General features: G+C 41.6%; 1 protein-coding gene across 2 annotated transcripts in view; it reads right to left on the reverse strand.

Annotated features, from left to right (window-relative positions):
* Positions 1 to 17148, reverse strand: part of GPM6B (glycoprotein M6B) — a 166947-nt gene extending 149799 nt beyond the window's left edge. For both annotated transcript variants that reach the window (XM_010336501.2, XM_003920322.3), the window contains exon 1: positions 17018 to 17148. In XM_010336501.2, coding sequence (XP_010334803.1) covers positions 17018 to 17021 — 4 coding nt within the window. In that variant the 5' untranslated portion in view covers positions 17022 to 17148. The remainder of the gene's footprint in view (positions 1 to 17017) is intronic.
* Between the last annotated feature and the right edge of the window lie 840 nt (positions 17149 to 17988).

Consider the following 17988-nt stretch of genomic DNA (forward strand, 5'->3'; position numbering starts at 1 on the left):
GGCTACAGCTACATCCACAAAGTTTCAGAAGAAAAAGAGTCCAGGGGCAGTGGCTCACACCTACAATCCCAGCACTTTGGGAGGCCGAGGCCAGCTGATCACTTGAGGTCAGGAGCTTGAGACCAGCCTGGCCAACACGGTGAAACCTCATCTCTATTAAAAATACAAAACTAGTCAGGCGTGGTGGCACACACCTGTAATCCCAGCTACTCAGGAGCTGAGGCAGGAGAATCACTTGAACCCAGGAAGCAAAGGCTGCAGTGAGCTGAGATCAGGTCATTGCACTCCAGCCTGGGTGACAGAGACTCTGTTTCAAAAAAAAAAAAAAAAAAAAAGAAAGAAAGAAAAAGAAAAATAGGCAATTTACTTGTCAATATCAGGCCGGAAATGGCCCTGGTTGGGGTTGGGGGGTGTATTTAGATCACTACCTTCTTCTGTTAGACAGAACCACATGAAAATGCCTTATTTGCACACCACAAAGAGTCAAATGTTGTCCATTTCATACATCACAACCTAACATCTTCACCAAGGATTGGGAAAGCCAGGTAAACATGATACGTAAACCAGCCATTGTACTATTCATTAGCAGCTCTTAGAAGAAAATTAAAAGATTAAACCTATTGCTTGAAATTAATGGGTAAATGAAAAAATTCGTTCACTTTAATATTTTATGCTGCCTTCTTTTGTTACATGGATATTTGAGAGTGTGAGAGTGTCTTAAATAAAAACTTTCAAGTACAATTTTCCAAAGCTAATTATGATTCAGTTTTATATCATATATGCTATCATCATTTATGTTTCATTATCATAAAGAATGCCTTGGAAGAGTTTAATAAATATCAACTGACCTATACAAGTAGGCCCATGTCAGCACCAGTAATGAATGAAAACCAGGAATAGGTTTGTTTGCATCAGGGAAAGATCTATACTGAAAGATGCCCTTCAGAAAGTATCTCCTGAACTGGGCAACTCCTATTTATACTGGGGTCTCTTTATTTGCTGTCTAGAATTTTTTGCTCTATTCCAGCCCAAATCCCAAACCTTCCTATGGCCTATATGTTTTAAAGCAGGTGTCCCCAAACTTTTTACACAGGGGGCCAGTTCACTGTCCCTCAGACCGTTGGAGGGCCACCACATACTGTGTTCCTCTCACTGACCACCAATGAAAGACCACGGGCCGTAGTTTGGGGACAGCTGTTTTAAAGGTTTGCAATGATAGTCTTACACTACTTAGGAGTGTAAGAGTGGGGCTGAGCCCACAGGGGTTCTTGGCTTTGCCCAGGGAAGAATTCAAGAGCAAGGCAGAGGTAGAGGAAAACAGCTTTATTGAACAGGAGAACTTACAGCTCTGTGACTGCTCCTGTAGGGCAAGGCTACACCATAGCCAAAGAGTAGCAGCTCAGAGCAGTTTTGCAATCACATTTATACCAACTTTTAATAACATGGAGGTTAAGGTACATTTTATGCAGAAATTTCTAGGGAAGGGGTAGTACCTTTTAGGTCATCAGGTCATTGCCATGGAAAGGGGTTGTAACTCCCAGGTATTGCCATGGCAATGGTAAGCTGACATGGCACACTGGTAGGCATGTCTTACAGAAAGCTGCTGCCCTGTTTTACCTCATTCTCAATTTGGTCTGGTGTCTAAGCCCATCTCTGGAGTCAAGTCCCACTTCCTACCTCACTTCAAAGGCTCAGTCTGCCTTAGCGTTTCTCAACCTCAGCACTTTTGACATTGGGGGCCTGGTAACTCTATTGAGGAGAGGCTCTCCTGTGCATTATAGGATGTTTAGCAGCAACTGTGGCCTCCACCCACTAGATGCCAGGAGCACCTCCCCACGCCCTGATCTGTAACAACCAACAAGGTCTCCAGACATTGCCAACTGAGGAGGGCAGAATCTACCCTAGTTGAGAACCATGAGTCTGACAAACCCTTCTTGAGGCAAAAAGAACCTCACTATTGCTTCTTAAGGAATTTGAAGTCTCAATTTCTCCCCAGTCCCTGGCTTTCCAAACATTGCCTGTAGGCACATGAGGGATAGACTGCCAGGCAGAAAGTCCAACGTCTTCAAGCCTCCAACTAGGTTGACCTTTCGAACCAACAGCCCACTCTATGTCACAGCTACTTCATGCATGAGTTTTTTTTCTTTTTAATGATATGTCACTTGTCTTGTTGGGCTGAGGAAACTGCAATTCAATCACAGAGTAGAAATACCAGCACTTTTACTCAAATCCCTAAATGCTAAAAATAAGATAAAAAATAAAAAGAAACTTCACTTTCAAATCCAAATTTGGAGTTTCTACATTGAGAGACCACCCCAAGAGAGAAACATTTGACAAAAGAAGTTAATTTTAAAAAGGGATTTTTTTAATGCCTGAGGCCTTTCAGGATTACTCAAACCTAAGTGTACTTGGCCGAGAGTGGTGGCTCACACCTGTAATCCCAGCACTTTGGGAGGCCGAGGTGGGCAGATCACCTGAGGTCAGGAGTTCGAGACCAGCCTGGCTAACATGGTGAAACCCCATTTCTACTAAAAGTACAGAAAATTAGCCGGGTGTGGTGGCACACACCTTTAAAGCCATCTATTCAGGAGGCTGAGGTGGGAGAATCGCTTGAACCCAGGAGGCAGAGGTTGTACTGAGCTGAGATGGCGCCATTGTACTCCAGCTTAGGCAACAAGAATAAAACTCTGTCTCAAAAAAAAAAAACAAACAAACAAACAAAAAAAACCCCACACCTAAGTGTACCTAAGTGTACTGGCTGGTGGGGGATAGTACTGCCCAGGGACAGCAGGTGACATGTGGAAAATGTCCGGGAGTCCAGTTTGTTTGTAGCCAGCAGCAGCAGCCAAGGAGTAACAGCACCCTGTGAAAAACTGCATTTCCAAAGAGATGTTTTAGGGGAATCTACATTTGTGATTTTTGTTGCCCTTAAATAAATAAAAGTTTGAGGCCTTGTTGAGGAATAAGAATATTTCTGTGAAGTGATGGCTAACAGCCACACACATAATCTCATTTGACGGCTGAATAAACAGCTTTCCAGAATAAATCAAGCTCTTGCTACAGCCCAAGTGCTGGCCTCTTCTTCACAGGGTAAGCAGCTATGTAAAATATGCCAGGAGAAGTTTTCCGTTAAACGTTTCAGCGATACTAGGTAATCTTGAATCGACCAAGAAAATTTCATTATTATGAATAACATCTCCAAACATGGAAGTAACACTTGAACAGAAGAGCTCCAATTAAATGTTTCCTGGGTTACTTTAGCTGCATCGCTCTAAGATATTAACAAAAACTAGCCTTTTTTCTCTTTCAACCAAGAACCTGCATATTGAATGTAAACTTGGTCTCTGTAATGGTGCATGTCGGGTCATATATTTCTTGCACAAGAAATCTGCATTTAACATATTGAGGATTTTTATTTTCTTATGTTATGATATGGTAAAGGTTGGTTTAAGTAAAATTATCTCATGTCGCTTTAGTTCACCCTCCAAGGCTCTTCCCAGGCATTACCTCCACTGAATGGCATTGTGGGTCCTCCACCTATGTTTTATCCACAACATTTTCCACATAGGATCATGACAGGTGTTACCTTGTTAACTATCCTCACCGAAGGCAGAGTGTCTTGAGGGCAGAAACTGCTACATATCATCACTAGCCAACACTAGGTACAATTGCTACACAGCAGGCTCATCTGCATATAGCCTTAATTCACCTGCATGGGACCAAATCACTCACTGGTTGTGAAAATCATGTCATCATCATCCTTCTATCACAAATTTAGCACTCAGTCTAATAAGTGTTTGGCGAATGGATAAAATCAATCCTTTTTTTTTTTTTGAGATAAGGTCTCACTCTGTCACCCAGACTGGAGCACAGTGGCACAATCATAGCAACTGCAGCCTTGATCTACTTGGCTCAAGCAATCCTCTCACCTCCGCCTCCTGAGTAACTGGGACTACAGGTGCGTACCAGCAGCAAGGTTTTTGTTTTTTTTTTTTTAATTTAGTTTAATAGACATGGGGTCTCACCATGTTTCCTAGACTGGTCTCAAACTGCTAGGCTCAAGTGACCCTCCCACCTAAGCCTCTCAAAGTTCTGGGATTAGGAGTGAGTCACCATGCCCGGCCAGAACCACCTTCAATGGAAGGATATTCTGCATATCTAACTCAAACTCTATTTCCTCTTTTCTTATATTCTGCATAAATATCTAAACAACAGGATCCCATCTCCAGGACTCCTATGGACTTTGATGAGATCCCTTCTTCACTAAATGGTGAACCCTATCACCGTTTGGAAGTTTTAACATTCAACATATGGCTTCCAGGACTCACAGGCTCCATGTTCTTGGAGAAAATATAAGGTGAGCAAAATTAATTTTGGTATGTTACCCACTAGCTTTGTCTTTCATTGGCAAACAGATTTTCTTCTTGGAATAACAGAAGAACTGACTTGACTTCTCATTCTGCATCAATATGACAATGAAATCAATATATTTCATGAAAATATGACTAGTTGGAAAATATAGCACAAGTAAACAGCTAAAATTCAGCTTAGAAACTGAGTTTTCCCTCAGTGATGGTAGATTGTGTTCTCTTCCAGGAAGAGATGAAATTCTATTCAAAGGATGCATAAGCTCATGATGTATCTTATACGTTTGCTACTCAGCAGGTTCTGGGACAGTCGTGAAGCTACCACATATGGCTCTTATGACCAGGCTGGTATGTGATAACTCAGAATCCACTTCCCTTCATAGTTTCTATGCTTCACAAATCTGAACAAGTTTGTCCATCCAGCTGGACCTTCAGAAGTCACAGGTCTATGGAAGGGAACCATGGCATTGCATGGAATTAGATTTAACCCTAATTGCTTTACTTCTTTTGATTTTTTAGAAACAGAGTGTCATTCTGTCACCAAGGCTGGAGTGCAGTGGCATGTTTATAGTTCACTGTAACTTCAGAGTCCTCAGCTCAAGCAATCCTCCCACCTCTGCTTCCCAAGTAGCTGGAACTACAGGTGAGCACCACCATGTCTGGCTTTTTTTTTTTTTTTTTTTTTTTTTTTTGTAGAGATGGGGTCTTGCTATGTTGCTCAAACTCCTGGCCCCAAGTGATCCTCCGGCCTTGGCTTCCCAAAGCACTGGGATTACCTTACATCTTACCTCTAAAAATAGCCACAAAAACTACAAGGGACCTTGAAATAAAATTTTTAAAGGTGTTTGAAAACATTATCTTGGGGTACAAAAGAAAATCTAAACGTATGAAGAGATATACCATGTACACAAATGAAAGATTTAATATAGTAAACACATTGACTATTGTGAAATTATTCCACAGATTCACTGCAACCCCACTCAAAATCCTGACAGGGATGTTTGTGGAACATGAAAATCTGATTCCAGAAGGATCAAGAAGAGGTCATACATTTAAAAAAGAGCAAAAGGAAAAAATTTCTCCTAAGAGATTGTGAGGCTTATTCTAAATCTACAGTAATTAAGACAGTGTAATAATAGCACAGAGTTGGCAAAACAGACCAAGGAACAGAATGAAATCCATAGATGTACTCAAACCTATAGTAGGGAAGTACAGATATAGATATTATGATGGGGAAAGAGTGAATTATTTATTAAGTGCATGGTATTTCTGTATAGGAAATAAACAATTTTTAAAAATAGCTTTCTATCTAAAATTATACCAAAAAACAGAATCCCAATGGAATAAAGACTGAAAAGTGAAAAGAGTGATTTTAGAAAAACTTCCTTTTAGTAAATACTGAGGATTAGAAGAACATTTTCATGACTTCAGGGATAGAAACAATTTTAAAACATGGTGAAGAGAAAATCCAAATGGTCAATAACCTACACAAAACTTTCAACCTCTCTAGAGAAATTCAACATAAAAAAAAATGAAATACCTATCAGATATTTGAAAAATTAAACAATGTGACAATATTAAATGCTGGTAAAGATAGAGAGAAGCCAGAATGCTCATCATTCCTGGTGGGAGTATAAATTGATACCACCACTTGAGAAGTAGTGGTAACACCATATGATTTAAAGCCAGCTCGGTGTAGTGACAAAGCATTCAATTTTGCTGACTGCATCACTTACTCTGGTTAACAGGATGACAGAGTTCCTCAGTGAAGGAATGTAGGGAAAGTATTATTGTCTAAGTCCAAACAAACAGGAAGAAAAGTCAACTGGCAAACACAATTTCTTAAGTAGTTTCATTTTTAGGATGAAAACCAGAAATTGTCCCAGGCCTTTGAGCCTTCGTCCACATCTCTACTCCATTTAGAATATCCACTAGCCAAAGATTCACTTACTATTAATTCAAACAATTCCTACAATTTCAATTTCTTCTACAAGAAACTAATTGGGAGGAGGTAGGCCTCAACATCTATTAAATCCTTACGTCCTGAAGCTAGCAAGCATTCCAATTGATCAAATCCTGAATAGATATACAACACCTATAGCTTTGTCTTCTTTCACAACCCTTCAAAATGTACTTTCCATTTCTGAGGGGTTAATGGGGACACTTGATTTTTGTAATCTTTCCAGCTGTGTACATGTTTTTCATGTATCTATCTCATCTATCATCAAGGATTTTCAAAGTCCTCACAGCTGCTGTGTCAATGCTTTCCACTTAAAATAGAGGGTAGGAACCAGTGATTTGTGTACTTTCCATGTGGTTCTACACGTGAAGGCCTTTAATAAATGCTTTTAACCATAATGATTTAGAAGCCGAGCTCTTTTCCAGACAGAAAACATCTTCCTGGTTCAAAATAATGTTATCAAATGTTGAGCAAGACATGCCAGACACATGAGTTCACACTGTATTATTCCATTTATATAAAGTGCAAAGCTCTGCTGACAGAAATTAGGGGCGATTAGCCTTGATCGGGTATATCTGTAAGGCAGATTGAGGAGGCTTCTAAGGGGCTGGTAATGTTCTGCTTATTAATCTAACTGCTGATTACACTTAGAAAAACTTAAGAAGTTGTATACTTATGATTTGGCCACTTTCATGTATATATATATATATATATATATATATATACACTTCAACAACAATTTTTAATGATTTTATAATATTTGTGCTTCTTACAAAACATCTAAAAATATTTGACTTTATATAATAGAGCTCAAAACGGGTTTTGGTAAACCAGTACAGTGGCTTTGCAAAATGGTAATCATTCATGGGATGGAAATGCATCCCTTTAATGTCCCAAATTCTTTTTTACTTACCATGGAAACTGTCAGAATATGCCAAATGACAGAAAAAAAAAAAAAGAAAAATATAAAGTGCTGCATCAAATCAAGTTATCTTAAGAGTTTGACTTACATTGCTAATTACATCTCCATTCTTTGCCTGTTGTGTGAAGGAACAGATGCCTGAATTTAAGCGCCCATCTTATAATCCACCATTTAAACGTTCTTTTCAGGAAGACATTGTGAAATATTTCCAAATCTAAAACAGTGACCCAATGCACATACAATACAGCAGGTTTTCTAGGCTCCTTCTGCCCCTAGCTTCCAATGGTCTTGCTCTTTTTACACTGGAACTATTTTGCAAGTTTGGTCAGATACCTCAGAAAACACTGACTTATGGTCTCCATTTGCAGGGAGGACTCTAGGTTGTTGGAGAAGGGATATAGGAATGGCAGAGAGATCAATGGCCATAGGAAATGGATCTCTAAACAAGGGGGAAATCAGTCCTTTCTCTTGCAACTCCTGCATCTCTCAAACACATGAACAAACACAATAAAGACATGGACTAAGGACGGAACATGCAGGAAGGTTGCCTTAAGGGCTTAATCTGGGTAGATTTGATTATAGCTAAGAAGATGAATTCTAAATTTGGAAAGGCCATCAAGGTAACTAAGGATGTGACTAGATCCTTCATGTCTTCCCACTTAATGAGGAGAACAAAATATGATTAACACTATTTTAGTAAGCAAAACGATCTTCATAGATTCAGTCCTTTCAGAGACAAAGTACACTAACCATTAGAACAAGTTACCAAGCAAAGCCAGGCACTCTATTTCCCCAGGAGGCTGGTCTCATTATCGAGGTGGTTTAGACACCATTTTATCCCAAAGAAGAATGACTTAGGTAGTCTGCAAGGCTCCCCAATTATATCCCCAGATTCTCGGATGATGTAAGAAAAAGACCGAAAAAAAAAAATTAAAAAATAAAACTTCCTTCAGCTAGAAAAATCAAGCATTCCTTTTGGAAGGAAAACCCTTTTAAACCAGAAATCCTATTCTGCAGATGTGCTCAACCAAGTTCTCACTGATGCTACTCCTCAGATTTTATGATACTGTGAGACACAAAAGGTTTTCAATCCCTCTTACTCTTTAAGCAGTGGTTCCCAATATGGTGCTCCCCTCCTCTCTCCCTGGGTTATATGGCAATGTCTGAAGACATTTTTGGTTGTTACAACTAAGGGACTGTTACAGCATGTAGTATGTAGAGAGCACAGATGCTGCAAAACACTCATGCCCAAGACAGCCCTCAAACTCCCCCAGTAAAGAATCATCCAGCCCAAAATAGTGCTGAGGTTGAGAAACTCTGCTCTAAAAGAATACTTAAAAGGAAAGAAAAAAGGACTTCTTTTATTTTAGTATCTATCTCCAGTTGGTCCAACGAAAAAAATAGAATTTAACAACCCTACAAAAACTAAACAAATAAATACCCAAGCAAATACTAAGCCCAACTTAAGATCTACTCTAACCCAAGACTGTTTATACTAAATCTTGTTACACCAAGTTCAAACATATTGAATTGTATATAGCCATTCAGAGTAAAATTCCAAAGATCGAGTTTAAATACTTTTTCTTTTGGCAGATTTTTCTTTTTCTAACCAAGTAAGCAATTCTTACTTTTAGATATTTAAATTTTATTTTTGATCACTAGAAAATGTATGTCTTTTTCATTAAGTGGTCAACTTATCTATCAGTTACAATTATTACATCTAAGTATCAAGCTATTAAATTTTAGAAAGATGAAGAAAAATAATGAAAATACCTATTACCGCCGGGCGCAGTGGCTCAAGCCTGTAATCCCAGCACTTTGGGAGGCCAAGGCAGGTGGATCACGAGGTCAAGAGATCGAGACCATCCTGGTCAACATGGTGAAACCCCATCTCTACTAAAAATACTAAAAATTAGCTGGGCATGGTGGCGCGTGCCTGTAATCCCAGCTACTCAGGAGGCTGAGGCAGGAGAATTGCTTGAACCCAGGAGGCGGAGGTTGCGGTGAGCCGAGATCGTGCCATTGCACTCCAGCCTGGGTAACAAGAGTGAAACTCTGTCTCAAAAAAAAAAAAAAAAAAAAAAAAAAACCTATTACCTACATCACTAGTAATGAACAAGGGAACATCACTACAGATCCTATAGATAACAGGATTAAACTGATAATACAAAATATTATGAGCTTTATGCCAACAAATAACTTAGATAAAATGGACAAAGCCCTTGAAAAATACAATTAACCAAAATTGAAATAAAGAGAAAGTCTGAATATTCATCTGCTAAAGAAACACTCATAACTTAAGCATTTCTACAAAGAAAACTCCAGACCCAACTGGTTCACTTAAATATTCTTGCAAATATTTAAGAAAAAAAATGGTCAAGCATAGTGGCTTACACCTATTACCCCAGCACTTTGGGAGGCTGAAGCGAGCAGATCACCTGACATCAGGAGCTTGAGACCAGCCTGGCGCACATGGTGAAATCCCATCTCTATTAAAAATACAAAAAATTAGCCAGGCATTGTGGTGTGCACCTGTAATCCCAGTTATTCGGGACACTGAGACAGGAGAATCACTTCAATTCAGGAGGCTGAGGTTGCAGTGAGCTGAGATTGCACCATTGTACTTTAGCCTGGGTGACAGAATGAGACTGTCTCAAAAAAAAATTTTTTTTAATGCCACTTTTTAAATTAATAATCAAATAAACAGACATGAAAGCTGGTTCTGTTCCAATCCTCAACCCCTCTGGAGTCACACCAAAGATCACCCCAGTATCTTTCCATCCCAGAAAGCTCATACTTCCCTTTCTTCTTTCAAGAGCGATGAGACAATGAACAAGATTTAAAACATTTTTACAAGATTTATATGTGTCCATTTGTAATCAACTAAAATTCGTTACTCCCATCTGGCTTTCAGTCTCCTAGTCAAATTGTATTTCCTACTCTCTCCCATACCTACTCTCTGCTATGGCCAGGCCAGTTTCTTCAGAATTCCTCCAATAAACCTCGCTCACTCCTGTCTTTCATGGGTTATCCTAATCCCTTCCACCCTTTTCAACACTCCACAAATCTAAGTCTCCACTGGAAACTTCATATAAGCCACAAGGTTTCATCTTTCTCAGAACTCCTTCTAAACTTTTATCTGGAATTTTACAGTTAGACACAAATGATTCTCTCAGTGGGTTTCTTTTATCCCCTCGGGGAGACTGTCATTTCCCTCCAGCTGCCATGTGCCTGCTTAAAATTATTCCCGATTCTCTGTGACCGACAAGGTAATGACTAAGTTATTTCCTGGTACTTCACAATCTGGTCTGGCCTCAGCTCTCCCTACCCCCCACATTGAGGCCATTCCCAACTCCTCAACATGCCCACACAGCAGCCTCTGCCATGGCTCCTGCTTTTACACACTTGTATCTAGGGCCTGGAACATCCTCTCCTAAATACCTGGACACCCTGACCCCCACCATCGTGCTCATTGTTCATGACTCTCAGATCAAAAGTAACTGCCTCCTTAGGGAATCCCTCTCTGAAATACCACCACCCCCTTTTCCTCAGACAGATATTCTTTTTCTTACAGGATCTTGTACTTTTATTAAAGCTGTGTCTCTGCCTTTCAGAAATAACTGTGGTTATTTGAGAACAGAGTCTTGTTTATTTTTTGCTTCAAGACTTAGCACAGTACTTGGCTCATCTGAACAGGACTCTGTGAATGCTTGCTGAGTGAGCAGCTGTCCAATACTCCCCTGAGAGCCCCATGGTGATGAGCATGTGACAAGAATTCAAAGGCTTAGAGACTGGCACATGCTAGTTGTATGATATTGTGGTAGGTACTCATTTAACCCTAATACACACAGTGAGGATGGACATACAAAGCTGCCATTGCCTTTTAATCCTCAGGGCAATAATGAGTCTCAGTGAAACAAAGCCTCAAAGCCTTCCACCCCAATCTTTCCAGAGCTTCAAAAACCCGACCAGAAATACTTTCACCAGAGAAAGAAAAGTATTTTATAGCATGAGAAGAAAAAAAGCGTGAGGAAAAAAAAAAATAATAATGAAAGAACATCCAAAGTGCTCTTTCAATTGCTTTTGTGTCTGTGTATGCCTGGCAGCAACCGAATTACTTCTAAATCAACTTCGAGCTCTGAAATTGTTATTCTGTGATAAAAGTATTAATATTATTAAAGAACAATAATTTATGTCATTTATCCTATTTAATTTAGCATAGTTTACCATAGAGTTTGCAAGACATGTTATTTTAAATACCTTGAAATCTATCATTTTAATGTTGATAGACCTTAATAAAATGCTTATGATAGAATCCTCATTTTTTTACACAAATATTTGTGGAACACCTATATGTTAATAATTCCAATGAACACTGGTATATAACAATTTATAAAACCATCTCCGCTCTTGACAAATTTGGTATTTGAACAGAAAGAGACATATTAGAAACACTAATAAGCCAGCCAACATGTTAAAAATTATTAAATGGATGATGATGGCTCAAAAAGATACCAGATGTTCTCTTACCAATGTTTACTTAAGGGACCCCACCCATTTATCCCGTATCCTCCATTCTTTTTCTAAACCATACTGATTACTGTGCAGAACTTAGGTTCTAGGCTCTTTTCCAATATATCCATGTACTGCTCCCACCGGCAGTGTACTTAAGAAGAGTCTGTGGTGTGTGTTTCCAAACCTGTTTATGCCAGTTGTACTTGTTACTAGAATTATGAAACTTAATTCAATATTACATAAACTAATGAAGTATGAGTGCCAAGAGAGAGTTTCTCCTTTCTTTGAAAACCAGGTTGATTATTTTAGAGAGTCTTAACAAAAATGAGTCACTTGAGAAAATAGTTGCAAAAATAAGTATGGGCAAATTTAAAGGTTTAAGGGGAGTGGGGTAGGTGATATAAAGGGATTCTGCCTACAGATTGGTTCCCAGTGCCTTTAAGTTTTCATTCTACTTTAATGTAAGAATCTGAAACTGAAAATCAGAAGCCAATGAATTTTGGCTGTGATTTATGTAAGAAAGACTTCAAGGAACTCCAACCAGGTCTTTGCATTCAAAGCAAAGGCCTTGACTCTGCAACAAAATATCAGCAAATTGATGTTAAAAGTTAAACAAAATGTTTAGGATTCATATGTGGCACTTTTAATGATTCACCCCTTTGGCATTTTCAATAAATCATCCAGCTGCTTGGTCCTGGATATAGCAGATAAGGATTTTCTCTAAAAAGCCCTTGGAGAAGTGAAGTGGTTCGGTCAACAGCTTTTGGTAGAGCAAAAATATAATGAAGGATTAAAGACTTCTTGTTTGTCACAAACACTACTCTGTGGCATTGGACTATGAGGTCTGCTCGAAATGTCAGTCTGTGTCCCGATGTTGAAAGGGAGTTCTCTCCAAGATCCAAGGGTGGGATCCTTACTAGATCTTTAGACTCAGAGGGAGGGAAGCTAGCATATTCTGGGATCACTTCCTGCCCAGTTATTGATTAGGATATGATTTTTTTGTATCTCCCACTACATCTGAATTCCCGAGCAAGCTTCCAGAATGAAGCACTGTATGTATAGGTCTTCAGCGTGCTTCTGTCTGAGTGCAGCCTCTGAGAGTGGCTCTGTCGAGGAAGAAAGGGATTTAAGGAGAAGAGGTCAGGAGAAGCCAAAGCTGGAAGTGTTAAAGAGGGAGAACATTATCGTTTCCTCCACCAGTTCCCTTGGAGAAGAGCCAATCATGCTGGAAGCATGCATATTGAAGATGCCAGCATTTAACCCAACTACAGGTGACACCTCTGATGCTGGCTTCATGCAATCAAGTAGTGTTTAGACAATCAGGGAGCTGTTTTCTCATGTTTTTCAAGCATAACATTACTCTCTCATTTATTTTATTTTATTTTATTTTTACATACGGGTTGACCTGCAAAGACCAAAGAAATAATTTCATCGAATTCTTTTAGAGTAAACTAAAATTAAGAAGAGAAAACTATTTACCCAAGGTCACACAGCAAGCTAGTGGGCAAGCTAGGGCAGACACCAACCAGGGCCTCTCTGGCTTGCCAGCCTTCTTTGCTTCCTGGCTCCGGGAACCAGGAGCATGAGCACCCCCGGGGAGCTTGTCAGAAATGCAGAAACTCAGGCCCCACCCAGGTCCACTGAATCTGACACTGCTTTTTTTTTTTTAACAAGATCACCAGATGATCTGTATACACATTAAATAGAACTGCTCAATTTTAACTCAACGACAGAATTTTTTTAAATGCTACTGAAATTGACATTTAAATACACAACCCTTATAAAAACTTCCTTACCACACACAAAAAGCTTCCTTACCACAAAATGAGTCAAAACAATTATTTCAATATTTTGTTTTATCCCATCATTTCGTATACAGTTTCCATTTAAAATTATAGGCAACTGGCCACTCACAGTGGTTCACGCCTATAATCCTACAACTTTGGGAAGCAGAGGAGGGAGGATCACTTGGAGCCAGGAGTTTGAGATGAGCTTGTGCACCATAGCAAGATCCCATCTCTACAAAAAAAAAAAAAATTGTTTTAAGCTTATTCGGGCATGGTGACATACGCCTATAGTACCAGCTACTTGGGAGGCTGAGGTGGGACGATCACTTGAGCCCAGGAGTTCCAGTCTACAGTGAGTTATTGTATCAGGCCACTGCAGTACAGGATGGACCAAGTGAGACCCTGTCTCCAAAAGATAAATAAAAAATAAATAAATAAATTATAGGCAAAGAATTAAACAAAATCAGTATTTCTCTCTGGATGCGTAACCCATACTAAAGCAGGATGGATATTTCACAAATGCCTTATAAGAGGTTATTACGTGGAATTCACTTAGTTGCTACGTCTTCAGGACTATGAACAAGGTAACAGAATCAAAATTCTGTTGGGCAATGCAATTTTCTATCAGGTAAAACTGGAGTTAACACTGAATCATGTGTGTGTGTGTATTGCGTGTGCGTGCATGCTCACTCACCTTCACAATATGTGCAGCCAAACATGGAACCCTTCAGCCAGAGAAATGTTTAGTTTCAACACCCTCATTAAGGTAGTGTAGTGGATACAAACAATCCAGCAACATCTCATTGTGCAAAACAACCAAAGTTACTAGAGTCAAACACACTTCAAACATCAGTTGGGTCATTTTATTTACCTGAACCCTCCAGAAGAGGGAAATCTATAGAGACAGAAAGTAGGTTAGTGGTTGCCAGGGGCTGAGGGGAGAAGACAATGAGGAGTGACTGCTAAATGGGTATAAGATTTCTTTTTGGGGTTGATGACAGTGTTCTAACATTAGATATAAGTAGTGATGCCTGCACAACTCTGAATATACTAGAAACCACTGATTTGTATACTTAAATGTGTGAATCGTATGATACGTGAATTAAATCTTAAGGCTATAAAAAACTGGCTTAACAATTAAAAACCCATGTTTTCTTTCAAGATGTAATGAAAAGTAAAATTATACATACCATCACTACTCATTATTTTATTTTTTTAGCTTAAAGATTGTAAATACCTCAACATTTGAGTCTGAACGGACTTTTATTTCTCCAAACCTCATTTATTTTACCAGTAAATTAACTGATTGATCCCAGGTTAAGGAACTAATTGTATTAAGAACCAAAGTCCTGACTTAATGGGCCAATGGTCAGAATTTTCCCAACATTAAAGCATTTCAATTAAAACAGTCATAAGGGTATGCACGGTAATTAAATACATCTGGAAAAATAAAACCAGTTCATGGCCCTGTGGTGTATTTATTAAGAATCTACCAAAGGAAATCAGTATGTTTCCTTTTTTACGTGAAGGGAACTTTCTTTTTAATGTAAAAACTAAAACCAAAACCAAGGATACGGCCAGAACCAGTGAAGTATGCACAAATTTACATAAATTGGCAATTGAAGTGTGAAGCCAACAATTGTCGAAAACACAAAATACTTCCTTAAGAACAGGTCTGTGGCTCGGACCTTTGCTTCATGAGAACTGCACCTAACCTCCACACCTATTCAAAAATGAAGCCCACCCCTACCCCTAAATTGGTCCAAAGTACTATGAAAGCTATTCTGAAGAAGGTCCCCGTGTGATAATTCCACACTCAAATTTCACGTACAAATCCAAACACCTAGTGTTAAATTCAAATAAATAGCGATTTCAGAAAGAGTAGCTGATGCTTTCCTCAATACCACACTTGTTCGTAACTGCAACATCTTTGGTGGCAATTATCGCCAAAGTGATCACAGGGCTGAGTAGCAGTATCCTCCGATGTTTGTGTATGACCGTCATTTAAAAGGGAGGTTGAATGGTGTGATGCTCACAGTGGGGGCATTAAGTAGGAACTGGAGGAGTTACAGGCCACTCAATTCTGCCCTTTCTAGAAGGATCTCACGCTAGTTCTTGACTAACTTTTTAGTAAGAAATTTTCCTGTTGGATTTGGTGGGCCTTACCTCATTTCATATTTTGATCAACTAGTAAATTTGTTAAACATGTAAACTGGAAAATTTTTCGAGTTTCCTTTGAAATGCAAAGAAGTGCCCTCTTTACTCCTTACTCCTCACCAAAATTTTAATCAGTACAAAATTATTGCTCCCCACCCACCGCCCCCCAACACAATTAATAGCAGAGATAATGTGAAAAGAGGAGGATAAATGATTAGGGGGAGGGTAGGAGTGGGCAAGGAATTCCCAAGCCCTCACCATTAACCCGCAATGGTGAAACCCACTGACGTCCTCATTAGGAATGCTCTTCGTAGTCTGTGCCTCGTGGCGCTTGTGGCTGGAGTCTGTCACTAGAGAAGGATAACGGAGCAGGGAGAGAAAAACCCTTTCTCAAGCACAGCTGTCACACGTTTCCAGGAGTGCTGCGGAATGAGGTTGATTTCCACAGCACTCTTGACGAGTTTTCCTCCCAATAGAGTCCCCATTTAACGACATGTTGCTGACGGCAGCATTGCAGGGTGTTAAGAAGCGAAAACAGAATCCTATAGCCGCCTAACACCAGCCCCAGGCCAGGTTGGATATTTCAGATTTCCACCCTCCGGAGCTGAGGCTTTTGCCGTTGCTCGTTCTTCCCCCGTTGCATTGGAACCCGCTCAGCACACTGTCTTCACCTGCGCCCGGGCCTCATTTTGATAGTTGGAATAAGGGACAAAGAAGACTCAGACCCGGTCCCAACCTGTCCCTCTCTCCTGCCACTTTCCTGGTTTCAAGGGTCATGGTTTCGAAATGAGCTCCCGGAAGACCCCAGGCTTGGGGAACCGGGTGTTTGTTTCGCGCGGGCTAAAGGAGAACAGAACCACAGCGGGGCGGGGCAGGACTGGACTCAAGCTCGGGCGACAGGGAGAGGGTCCCGGGAAACAGGCAAGAAGCTACTCTCTACCGGCCCCTTAAAAATAAAGCACGAGCGTGGGACGCGCCGTCTGTTCTCTCTGCAACTCCTCCAGGGGACCCAGCTCTTAGGCTCCGGCGAGCCGCACGTGCCGGGGTGCAGCCTGGGCGCCGCCCGAGCGGGAAAGCCCCCTAGAATACGGCAGGGAGGAGCACCTGGGCGTTCCGGACACCTGCGCCGCGCCCCTCCCACCTCCAGTCTCCGCTTCCCCACCCACCTCCCGCGTCTCGGCTTGGTCGCGTAGGTGGCCGAGGAGGCGCCACCTGAGCGGGGTTGGGGCGGGACCCTCGGCGGGGCGCGCCCTCCCGGGGCGGGGGCGCGAGGCTGCGGTCGTGGCGAGGTGCCAGCGCGCTCGCTTACCCATGGCTGGAGACGGGCGGGAGGGGTGCGGGCTGCGGGCGTTCGGGCTCCCCGGGGACGGGCAGAGCCGGTGGCACAAGTTTGCAGGTCTGGCGGGCACGTGTGCGGGCCAGGCTCCTGTGGGCTGCGCTGCACTGCGCGGGGCTGGCCTCTGGCTCCTAGCTCCCGGCCGGGGTGGGAGCGCGACGCGGCTCCGCCTGCACTGGGGGCCGGCCGCGCGGAGAGGGGCCCTGACGTCAGCGCCGGGGGCTTTGTGCGCCCGGAGCGAGGGCCCGATTGGGGGCAGCGGGCGCGCGGAGGCTGCAGGCAAAGCTCGCGGCTTCCTCTGGGACCCCCGGGAGAGCGCCGAGGGGCGCGGAAACCGGAAAAGCCAGCGAGGGGGATGGGGAGAGAGGGGAGTGGGCTTCTAGGATCCCGGAGGCATCCCAGACGAAAACTATTATGGCCGGGGGAGGATGGGGGTGGGAAGGCTTTGATATTTTAGCCACACCCATTGTATAGATAAAGAAACTGAGGCCCGGGACACTGACCCAAGGACACTTAGTACTTAGCGGCGTTGCCTCAATCCACAGTCGCGGTTCTTTTTGTTCAGATACGGGTCGTTACTTAATTCAGTGGGTCTCAACCTTGCCTGGCTGCAGAGGAGAAATTCAGTTGGAGATCTTCTGGAAACCGGATTTCATCATGGCCTGTGCGGGTGCGACCCAGGCATCCGTGCTTTAAAAGCTCCCCAGGTGATTCTAATGTGCATCCAAGGTTGCGAAACATTGACATAAGTAACTTGTCGGTGACGAATGACTTAGACACAGGTAGCACCCTCCAATCTAAAATATTGGATTTGGTGGTGTCCGAAATCAGCCCTCTTGATCCCTGGAAGCCCACGCCTGGAACGCTCTTGGAAACTGCAGACTCCCTCCCATCAACCATTTCTCCCGCTGGTCAGGCCTCGCACTTGAGCCTTTAAGTGAATT

The sequence above is a fragment of the Saimiri boliviensis genome, chromosome X, assembly GCF_048565385.1.
Source record: "Saimiri boliviensis isolate mSaiBol1 chromosome X, mSaiBol1.pri, whole genome shotgun sequence".
NCBI lineage: Eukaryota > Metazoa > Chordata > Mammalia > Primates > Cebidae > Saimiri > Saimiri boliviensis.